Raw genomic sequence first — 12,096 nt, 5'->3', positions numbered from 1 at the left:
TTTATTACTGAAGAAAAAAAATATGTGATAATTCGTCGAGCAAAACAGGCGTATTTATATTACTTTTCCGTTTACTGTAGCTCATGCGATCGCATGAGTTTTCAGTGTTTTTGCCATGCGATCGCATGGCCGCCTTTTCTGTTTTTGTTTGGTAGTTTGTCGACATCAAATAGTGTTTTACTGTAGCAAATAGTGTTTTACTGTAGCAAATAATCTGCTCAATCGGATGCTGGTTCATTAAATAGCTGGTTGTAGAACACACAGCATCTTGATCATCAGCTGGTTCAGATGAGTGAGCAGCAACAGAAGGTTGCTGATCAATATCAGTAGAATCAGTACCAGCTTGTGATCTCTCAGAACCAGCAGACCTAGGCTCATAGTGTTTTACAGCAACAAATAGTGTTTACTGTAGCAAATAGTGTTTACTGTAGTAAATCACTGTAGCAAAGTCGTTTTTCACTGTAGCACTGTAGCAAAATACGGTTTCACTGTAGCAAATAGTGTTTTACTGTAGCAAATAGTGTTTTACTGTAGCAAATAGGGTTTTACTGTAGGAAAGTCGTTTTTACTTGTACATATATATATACATACATATAATTGTTCATGAATCGTCGAGAGTAATCAAAGGTAATTGTATATATGAAACAGTTCTAAAATTTTGAGACTCAATCTAACAGACTTTGTTTAGCGTGTTAAAATAATAAATCGTATAGAGAATTGGTTTAAATAAGTCAAAAATTTTCGGGTCATCACAATAAGTGAATCAAACCCTCTAGTGAATAGGTTAAGTTTTTTTTTTTTTTTTTTTGATTAATTTAGTCAAACCACAACTAAATCAAGTGTGATTAGATCAACACCTAGAGCTATTATTCACCACCTGGATGATTTGGACTGAGAGAGAATCGGAAGAGCTCACTAGATCTGAGTGTGTGTAACAAATGAGAGGCTTAACCTAAAATGAAGAACATAAGACTTTATATACCCCTACTGTTGACTCATCCATACGATTCATTCATCACACGTACGAGTTAGCTTCATCAGCCGTACGGGTGATCACTCACTCGTGTCTTCTCATTTAGGTTGTAATTGTGACTTAGCTCAACATCAACCGTGCGTATGAGCCTGTCAGTCGTACTAGTGAGGCTTCACTCGTACGTCTGACTAAGTCTAATATAGTCAAACATCTAAATCTCGTTCCTGCAGTTCTTGTAACCACATACAAACACGGATAGGATAATAACGAGCAATCATGGTGGCCTGTAAACTGTTGTGCCTACAATGGACGTGGGTAGATGTCTAGGAACTTGCATAAAATGCATCAACGGAAGGTGTGAGTTGTAAGGAAACGAAGGAGGTGAATTTATAAGAAAATCTCCGACAGAACAATTAAAATGGACGATCGCATTTAAAGCGGATCCTAATTCCCTTGATTACCGGAGAGTCAAATCTTATTAAGAAGATTTTCTTCAAATCCCTTGAAATCAGGGAATCAATCATATCTACGTCAAATGATAAGATGAATCTACACTTACTCATTTCACTCTTCTATGTTAGCTTCATTCGTACTCTTCATATAAATGGATTGTTTATCCAAATTATTCGCTGATGATAAAACTCTAATTTTCAGCCCGTATGCATCATGAAAACATATTTATTATCATTCACGACCTTTCCACTCAAATTTCGGGATGAAATTTCTTTAACGGGTAGGTACTGTGACAACCCGGAAATTTCCAACCAAATTTAAACTTTAATCTTTATATGTTTTCGACACAATAAGCAATATTTGTTAAGTTAAATTTCAAGAATTTTAAACTATATTCATACATTCATTCAACCTCGACCAAGTTCTAACGATTCACGAACCATTAAACGAATATGATTATATATGTATATGTGTATATATATTATAACTTGAAACGTAAATAAAATATTAGATTAAATACTTTATATGATTGTATCTGTTTCAAAATGTTTATCAATGGAATTAGAAGATAAGATCAAATGATTGAAGTATCAGATATATTGAATTATGATTACAAGTCTCTGTTGAAAGGCCCACGTTGATTTGAGAAATCTTTCCATTTTAACAATATTCGAAAAATGGTAAAGTGATTTATAAATAAGAACAAATTGTCAATCATTGAGAACTAGACAAAGGATAGTGGAAGATTGAATTTCATAAAGACTCGATTGATCTATTTAGTTTCAAACGTACAAAAAACGTTTTTAGTTTAAAAAGAACTTTATTATTAAAACGTATATAACTTTTATAAATATCTAGAACCACTTTTGACAACTCATTACTTAACTAGTATGATAAAGATAACGATATTTATATTTTATTTTATTAAATATATATAACGATTTAAATTAATATTATATATATTTATACGCGTATTATACGTACATAGTTTTATACTTTTACTATACTTAAATTTTACCTTTACTTTATTTTTACTTTACTTTAACTTTAATAATTCACTTTAATAATTCATACTTTAATAATTCACTTTAACAATTCATAATTTAATAATTCACTTTAATAATTCATACTTTAATAATTCACTTTAATAATTCATACTTTAATAATTCACTTTAATAATTCAAAAATCTATTATAAATAGAATTCAATAGGTTTCATTATTTCATAGAAACTTGAAAATATTTTTCTCTAAACTCTCTCAATCGATATACATATATATATTTACTCCGTATTATTTCAAGATATTATTAGTATACATAAAATATTACTAAGGAGTGCTGTCCGAGTGATTTCGAAATTGTTTTTCGAGTGGGATATAATTAAGGAAATTATGGGTTATAGCTATGGAGGTGATTGAGTATGGTTCATGGGTATGCTCGTGAGGTCAATATAGTGTTTATCATTTTCGTTGCGTCTACGTACCTTTCCTGCAATATTGAATCTCAATATTGATACGTGAGTCCTCATAATTTAACTTTTACATACTAATAGTGTATCCCTGACTAGTGCTCGAGTATTTAGGATTATGCATGCTTGTACTTTTGATATTGCCCTTAGACAGATTAGGTTGAATCTTGAATTAGTTACACTTGCGGTTGAGATAAGGTATAAGATATGCATGTCCTTGGAAAGCTAGCGAAAAATTAAGAACTTTTCCTTTAGATATCGAATGGTTTCGATGAACGGATTAGAAGTTATAATCAATTGAATTTTCGATATTTTTATTAAAAATGATTATTATTATCGTCGTTTTTGTCGTCGTTATAGTTTTATCTTATTATTATCATTATTATTATCTTTATCAATAAAAGGGATTTATCATTAAAAATTGTTATTTTTTTATTATTACTATCGTTATTATCGTTAAAGTTATAATTAGTATTATTATTATTATCCAATTATTATTATTATTATTGGTATTATTATTATTATTATTATTATTATTATTATTATCATTATTAATATATATATCATTATTTAAAAATGGTTATTGTTATTATTATTATTACTATATTATCATTAAGATAATTAATAGTATTATCGTTAATAATGTTATAGTAACTATCATTATTAATATTAGTGTAATTAAAACAAATATTTGTAGCACCTAATTATTTTGATTACTATTATTATCATTATTATGAACACGATATAAAAGACGATTAAAAGCTATTAAACGAAACGATTAGGAAATAATGGGTAAGAGTATCATGATGAAATTAAATATTATAAGATATTGATTTAGATAAAATTATCGTTCTTATTATTTTTATCATTACTATTATTATTAAAAGTATCGTTAGTATTAAAACTATCATTTTAACAAAAATTATCATTTTAATAGACATGTCATTGTTACTATAAAATATCATTATTATTATTATTTTAAATAGAATTATTATTTTAAAGATAATATTAAAAATTATCGTAAATATTAAAGTTATCATAATTAGAATTATCGTTTTATCATAATGTCATCTTAGTAATTATAAATATTGATATTTTTATAATAATAATTATTATTACAAAATAATACAACTTTTACTTACTATCATTATAGATATTATTTTATCAAATAAATATGTGATACAAACATATTTTACTACGTGTAATAACTTACTTTAATAATACCTATCATATTATCTTTATAATATTAAATGAACCCTATAAATTTTATTACTTAATATATATAAAAGTATATTTTATTATATAAATTTAATATAAAATTTTATTTATTAATAAATAAATTATATTATTTACTCTAATAAATCTTTTAAAAATATTTAAAAATATAAAATGACGATATTTAAAATATATATTAATCATGTATAGATTTTTGGAAATTATTTTGAGTCAAATTTACTTTTGTTGACTTTTGCATATTAGTCTCGAGCATTAGGATTGTGGTACACTATGACTTGACCTAATTTGTTAGACAAATATTGACCAACACATAAATATATATAATTAATTTAGGTTCGTGAATCCGAGGCCAACCTTGCACTTGTTCAATGACGTTATATGTATTTTTACTACGAAATACAGTATGGTGAGTTTCATTTGCCTTTTTACCCTTTATATTTTTGAGACTGAGAATACATGCGCTTTTATAAATGTTTGATGAAATAGACACAAGTAATTGAAACTACATCTTATGGTTGAATTATCGAAATCGAATATGCCCCTTTTTATTAAAGTCTGGTAATCTAAGAATTAGGGAACAGACACCCTAATTGACGCGAATCCTAAAGATAGATCTATTGGGCCTAACAAACCCCATCCAAAGTACCGGATGCTTTAGTACTTCGAAATTTATATCATGTCCGAAGGAGGATCCCGGAATGATAGGGGATATTCTTATATGTATCTAGTTAATGTCGGTTACCAGGTGTTCACCATATGAATGATTATTTTTGTCTCTACGCATGGGACGTATATTTATGAGAACTGGAAATGAAATTCTTGTGGTCTATTAAAATGATGGAAATAAATGATTATGATAAACTAATGAACTCACCAACCTTTTGGTTGACACTTTAAAGCATGTTTATTCTCAGGTGTTAAAGAAATCTTCCGCTGTGCATTTGCTCATTTTAAAGATATTACTTAGAGTCTTTCATAGCATATTTCGAAGAACGTTGCATTCGAGTCATTGAGTTCATCAAAGATTATTATTAAATCAATTTATAATTGGATAGTGGATATTATGAAATGGTATGCATGCCTGTCAATTTTTGATGTAAAGAAAGATTGTCTTTTAAAAACGAATGCAATGTTTGTAAAATGTATCATATAGAGGTCAAATACCTCGCAATGTAATCAACTATTGTGAATCGTTTATAATGTATATGAACGGGTCCTTTCAAATCGGAGATTAATCGGATTGTACTTTATACATTTAAATATTAAAATTTTAAAATTATATGTGTAAATATAGAAAAAACCATAAATATAAAAAATAACTTTAACTAAATTGTTTAAAATTATTCATTTTGCTCAAAAACTATAAAGTTGTAGTTTAAATTCATGTTAAAATGTTAACTATTTTTTACTTTGACCGACTTTGATTACCAAATTCGATTTTGACCCATCAATTGACGTTGACCGTTTAATTAAACGGATTTTTGGAAATCGGAACGGATTGCTCTTAAAAATGATTAATCGGAGATTAATCAGCGAGTAATCGGGTTCTTTGCAACACTGGTAATAACTACTATATAATTTCAAATAATGTACTGTACTCTGTATATGATTATGATTATGATTATGATTATCTTCTACATCATAAACTTTAGGTTATATATAAATTTGTGTGAAATATTTATTTGAATCTTTAATTTTGTTTGAAATTTTACATAATCACATGTGATTGGATCTTACATTGATTGTTTCACATTTTTAATCCTAGCCATTATTAATCAAGATTTATGTCATGATTTTCAAGCAAAATTAAATATGTAAATTAATATTTTCCATAAATTTATGTATGGTTTTTCCAAAAATAAAAATAAAAAATAGAAAAATCTAAACTTTCGAAACCTCAAAAGACTTTATTACGGAGTACGGAGTATATGTTTACTAGAGGTATTTTTTACGACTCGCCCGAAAAACCAGACCCCTATATATATATATATATATATATATATATATATATATATATATATATATATATATATATATACAAATCATACAATAATACAATACAAAGTACGAAGTAATTAAAATTCAATTTACTCAATATAATCAGCACACGAATAGTATAAATCGAAAAGGTGAGCCGGTAAATCTTCTTCTTCTTCTTGATTCTCGTAATCAGGGTTCAATTTATAATGGCCGATGCTTACTGGAAATATGCTGCCGCCGATAATAGACAACAGCCGCAACAGCAGCAACAGCAGCAACAACAACAACAACAACAACAACTTCATCCACTTATTGCAAAACGCCCGCGTACGGATTACGGTAAATCACACTCTTTTGTTTCGAATTAATTTTCTTTAAAAGTTAGGGTTTTTCTTCACGGGAATCGTTAAATAGTCATAAATTTCCGATCTTTAAAACCCTCTTTGTATTCTTATTAGGGTTATAGATAGTAACTTATTGATTATTTTTTTGTTTAATTGTAAAAATATATATCCATTTGTGGTCACACCATAGACAACTCTGGGCTACTTGGTTGCCCTAAGATTAGTTGGTGCTAGTCGGATACCAGGTTAACTTCAAAAAAAGGTTCTGGAGATGATGTGCATTTTGACTTTTGAAAGTCAAATTCGGATGTGGCAATAAAGTTAATGGTGTGAGTTTTGCTTGCAAATTATAATGATATACACTAGAAGCCAAATTAACCTCTGTATTTGGGTTGATCAGTTTATTTTGGTGATTAGTTTCAGTTTTGAAGAGGGGGGAAAAGCGTAAATGTGTTTGTTAGCTTCGTTAGTTTAAAGTAATTAAAGTAGGCCACTTAATGCAGTTTTCGTTTTATAATCTGCTTAACCTATAAAATCGCAGGTGTGCAGTTATCTGTGTAGAGCTTAAACTAGTTTCGATACAATTTGCCGTTAGCAGTGAATTAGAAAATGGATTGGTACCTAGATGTTGAATAGGTTCGGTAGGATGTTTTTTTTAGATCGTGAAACCTGTTTAAGGTAACTAGCATCTTACTAATTGAAATTATTCATACATCACATTCAAAATAGAGATATAGTATATGCCCAAAAGTAGGATGTACCTAGAGTCCTAGACCAAAAATTCTGAAAACAGAAGTTACTGTTTACCCATAAAGAATCAAAATGGATGGGAATAGTTTAAGTAAAAGCTTATGATCTTAAACTCATGTGTATTAATTGGATTTTTGATTAATTCGGAAAAAAGGAAGTTACTGAGTACTCATGTTGAATAATTTTGACCTCACGGATTTTGACCCATCAACCGATGTTAACCAAATAATTAAAAGGATTTTGAAAAATTGGATCGGCATGTTCCTAAAAAGGAGTAATCGGGAAGTTTTATAATAGTGGGTAGAATGTAGGTTTGCTTTTGTATAAAATAGAAATTTACGTAGTTAAGTTGTAATAACTTATGCATCTGTGTAAATTATTGGAATGTTCTTTTGTGCTGCATATCTCTCTATCTGTGGATCATATATGATATGTCTTCTGGTCTGCTTTACAATTTTTATTTTTTTTTGGATTTAATTTGAATCATAGATATTCCCGGTGGTCGTGAATTGCCTAGCTATTTAGCTCGTGAGGAAGAGAGAGGTCCCCACCTAGTCGTTAAAGATTCTGATACCATTGGTGCATCTTACGATCGCTATTTGCGTGGCTCGGTACGTCTATATGCAGTGAAAACTCCTTCATCCTTATACTTTTTTACATATAACTAGTTATTACATACTAATTTATCCATCATACCAGCAAGTTTCTCAATACGCTGGCATCGAGTCTGCCAGACCCATGAGCACGGGATTCGGTGGTCATCTTCTTGAAGATCCACGTTTAATGAGTATGGGCCTGATGGGTTTGGACCCCGCATTAGCATTAGCCGCAAAAGGTCGGGATGCAGGATTGATTGGTGCGAGACCCGAGATCCCTTTGCCACCTGATGCTAGCAACACACTCTATGTTGAGGGTTTACCTTCAAATTGTTCACGGAGAGAAGTGGCTCGTATCCTTTTTCATCTGTAAAACGTCTACATTGTATAATATGTGTCGCCGTATTCATATATTTTTTTCTTTTACAATTGTTTAGTTCCTTCAACTTAATTTGGCAGATATCTTTCGTCCTTTTGTCGGCTATAAAGAAGCGCGGCTTGTGGCCAAGGATTCCAGACATGTAAGAGTAAATCTTTTTGTACACCCATGGTTGCAAACGGCGTTTGCGGCGGCCGTTGGGACGGTTAACACGTTTAATAAGGCGGGGACATAAGTCTGGTCAAAGTCGGTCAAAAGTTTGACTTTTTGTATGGCCTTTTTTTAGTGTAAACGAAAATCCCAATGGGAAATTAGCTGGGAAAAACACCGACTTATGTAGTTCCTTTAAAGATACATTAATAAATACACTATAATATTAAAAACATTGTAAAAAAATCCATATCTCTTCTATCTATATCTATATATTATTTAAACTAACACATCATATGTTATTTGTAAATCATTTATTTTTAAAATATGTATGTTTAAAATATTAATTTTTGAAATATTTATATTTAATATATTTACATTTAAAAGTTAACGCTGGTCAACATTCGTCTCGACCGACTCGACCTTTTAAAGGTTCCAACCGTATCATCTCCCTCTCACATCTTTTTTAACCTTGGTTACACCCGTCATATCTCTTAAAAAATTTGTACGTCTTTTTACCAGCGTCCCTTGAAAATTGACAATTTACATATGTGGGTATAAAAATTGCTCATGTACTTTAATTGCTCATTTACTTTAATCCAACTATTTACATTAATGTACATTTAAAGTAGTTTGCTAAGATTTTATATTTCTGGTCCGTAGGTACTCTGTTTTGTCGATTTTAACAGTCCAGCAGAGGCAGCTACAGCTAAAGATGCTTTACAAGGTACATTTGTGTCATCCATAAATCCAATTATAAGCTTTTGGTGTTTGTTAAAATTTTGTAATTTTTATAGTTGGGTTCCCTAAAATACCTTTATGCTGCTCGGACATCTCATTACGAGTATGTCTTAATGAGCTACATATTAATAGATGCAACTATTTATTAATTATACAAAACGAAAAAACTGCAATGAGCTATTTAAAACTGTTAGTAGAGCATAATAATTTCCGTTCATAAGACCGCCTGTAACGCTCATGCTGGCCGGAATATTTTGCGACGTACTGCGTGTTTTCACCCGATGGTTCACAGACATGTTGTGAACGTGGCGGATTTTGATTGGTTTACTGATTTCAATCAATATAAATATAAATATAAATAAAACTTAATAAAAAAGGAAAAATAAATTAAAAAGGTGGGACATACACTCCATCATCTTCCCATCACCCTTTCCATACTGCTTCCCTTGTTCTCATAACCTTTGCCACGTCACCGCCATCTAGGGGCGGATTTATGTGGTTACCGGGGGGTGCCCGCCCCCAGTGGATTTCCAGTTTTCAGTGTAAAAATTTTGGATTTTTCGACTTTGCCCCTGGTGGATTTTTTTTGCCTTAAAACCTATATATTGTGCCCTAAAACCTTCAAATTTTGCCCAAAATTCTCCAAATTTTGCTTCAAAACCTTCAAATTTTGCCCACAAACCTTCAAATTTTGCCCCAAAACCTCTATATTTTGCCTAAAAACTTCCATATTTTCCTCCAAAACCTCCTTATTTTGCCCAAAAAAATTGCTACGGTTTAAATTTTTTTTTTTCCCCCGGTGAAAAAAAATCTCGCATCCGCCACTGGAGCCATCACCCAAAGAAAAAAACCCCATCACATTGCCATGTCACCGCCACCACTACAAATAGTCTAACACATACTCATAAGCCTAGGAAAGGCTCTAATCTACTGTTCCCGTGCGCATTTATTAATCTAGTCGGGATAATTCGATTACGAAAGTACACGTTTCTGTTTTTCCTTCATCTCTGTCCCAACGCATTTGCGAAGCGTAAGTGTTTGTTTGGTTAACGCGATCCATGAGTATCACGCCCCACCATTCAAAGACGACCTGTGCGTATCTGTAGGGTGTAAATAGTAAAACTCGATTTTGCAGGTTATAAGTTCGACGAGCATGACCGTGACTCGGCCATCTTAAAAATGCAATTTTCTCGCAATCCTGGTAGAAGGACAGGTGGCGCAACAAAGTCAGATGGAGGGTCTCGTAGAAGACGTTGAATATGCCAGCTTTACAGGTGAACTTACGCTATATATCCACACGCTCAAATTTCGCGTATACTAAAAATCGGTATTAAATCACACTAAATATGTGCTTTGAAAATAATCTAAATCGGGTGGGTTACAACGTTGCAGAGTTCCAGTTTCTTTAGGACGAAATGAATCGAGTGAATTGCGATTTGCGAGCGATGGTTGCACGCACATTTGAAGCTTTGTTATATACGATTAAATTCTGTTTCCCGACCGAGGGCTATGTTTTATATTTTCCATAACGATGAATGTTTGTGTATTTTAAATTAGGGTATTTTGCTTTGAACTTGTGATTTTACCTATTAATTATGTTTTCATTTTTTGATGTTTAATTAGCGTTTTGATTATATTGTGAGTCTTTACGACATGATAGAATCAGCAATGCGGATCGAAGTTACGTAAAGCGGGTCCCACCTGGGCAACTTCTTTCTTTTTTCTTCTTTTTGGGTTATACTGATGATTAAAACGGGTCCAGTGTGCCAATTCTGTTATTATAATGAGGTCCAATGAGTTATTTGAAACGTCCGAAATCATTCTCTCTACTTGGTCTCCGTAATCCATGTTCGGCGTTTATATGCATTTTTAATCCTATCTGTGATGATTGAATTGCGTTCAATTTAATGTACAAGTAGTTGACCTCTTTAAGATATTCTACATGTGCTGAATTTGCTGATTCCTAAACGTTCGCACACTGCATGCCCGGGCTCTAATTTGGTATCTGTTCGCTTGGCTCAAGTGGCGGAAGCACATAGGGACAAGCGGGGGCAGTCGCCCCTCGCCCCCAGTGGATTTGCAATTTTCTATGTAAAAAATTTGGTTTTTCGATTTTGCCACCAGTGAAAATTTTTCTTTTTGCCCCAAAGCCTCCATATTTTGCCCTAAAACTTCCAAATTTTGCCCAAAAACCTCCATATTTTGCCCAAAAACCTTCATATTTTGCCAAAAAAACTCCATATTTTGCCCAAAAACCTCTATATTTTGCCCCCAAAACTCCATATTTTACCCAAAAAAGTTGCTACGTTTTTTAAAAAAATTTCGCCCCGGGTGAAAAAAAATTCTGTTTTCGCCACTGCTTGGCTTGTCATCTTTCTATATACTGTCATCCTGCTTGCGCCTGCATAGATTGCTACTGAATAAGGTTACTTGATCAACATATGTATTGGAAAGAAGTAACAATACCTAATTTTGGTACTTCAGTGTAGTCATTAGTTGTCAGTAGAAATATATGCGACTAGACTCGTAGGTAGTTAGTTACGCAGCTTTAACTGAATGTTAACATAGCAATAAAATGTGCGTGTATTTAATCGTTTGTTTTAGTGGTTGATGCCTTGCCAACCCTTTAAGCAAACTGCTCCATCGGCTTAAATCACTAATTTTCAACCTACTCAGGTATAGATACAGTAACATATTGCATGTTCCTACAAATACTATCATTAAGAGATGAAAAGACAATAGTTTATTCAAAGTTAGAAAAATTTAGCCAACTTATTTAACCAAACAAGTTGGTAGTTGCATGTTCTGTTTCTTTATTATCCGTTTTAGGTTGGAAAGGATTGTGTGTTTTTGTTTGCTTGTTTAAGCTGAATAAATATGAAGAAGAACATTTCAAGCTGATAATCCAGTTTGTTTACATGACTTGTAAAGTTTACTAAGTGCATACCTGGATTCAAACACCGACGCAAAAGAAAACTGGAAACATTAACACAAATTTAACATGCAAAAGAAACATACAAGAGTGAT

The 12,096-nt window shown here is 31.6% G+C and overlaps 1 protein-coding gene across 2 annotated transcripts; it reads left to right on the top strand.

Moving 5' to 3' along the window:
• Positions 1-6,183: 6,183 nt before the first annotated feature.
• LOC139840357 (RNA-binding protein 1-like) lies at positions 6,184-11,107 on the top strand. 2 transcript variants are annotated; one of them, XM_071830623.1, is made up of 7 exons: positions 6,184-6,448; positions 7,693-7,814; positions 7,903-8,152; positions 8,259-8,320; positions 8,992-9,055; positions 10,205-10,354; positions 10,462-11,107. In XM_071830623.1, exons 1-6 carry the CDS (start codon positions 6,316-6,318, stop codon positions 10,324-10,326), a joined length of 753 nt encoding a protein of 250 aa, XP_071686724.1. In that variant the 5' UTR covers positions 6,184-6,315; the 3' UTR covers positions 10,327-10,354; positions 10,462-11,107. The 2 variants fall into 2 exon arrangements, with proteins under 2 accessions (XP_071686724.1, XP_071686722.1); XM_071830621.1 differs by having other exon boundaries at positions 10,205-10,343; positions 10,462-11,105.
• Positions 11,108-12,096: the final 989 nt, after the last annotated feature.

Source organism: Rutidosis leptorrhynchoides, chromosome 4 (assembly GCF_046630445.1).
Source record: "Rutidosis leptorrhynchoides isolate AG116_Rl617_1_P2 chromosome 4, CSIRO_AGI_Rlap_v1, whole genome shotgun sequence".
NCBI lineage: Eukaryota > Viridiplantae > Streptophyta > Magnoliopsida > Asterales > Asteraceae > Rutidosis > Rutidosis leptorrhynchoides.
The sequence above is the reverse complement of the archived record's forward strand: the minus strand, read 5'-3'. Positions and strand labels throughout refer to the sequence as shown.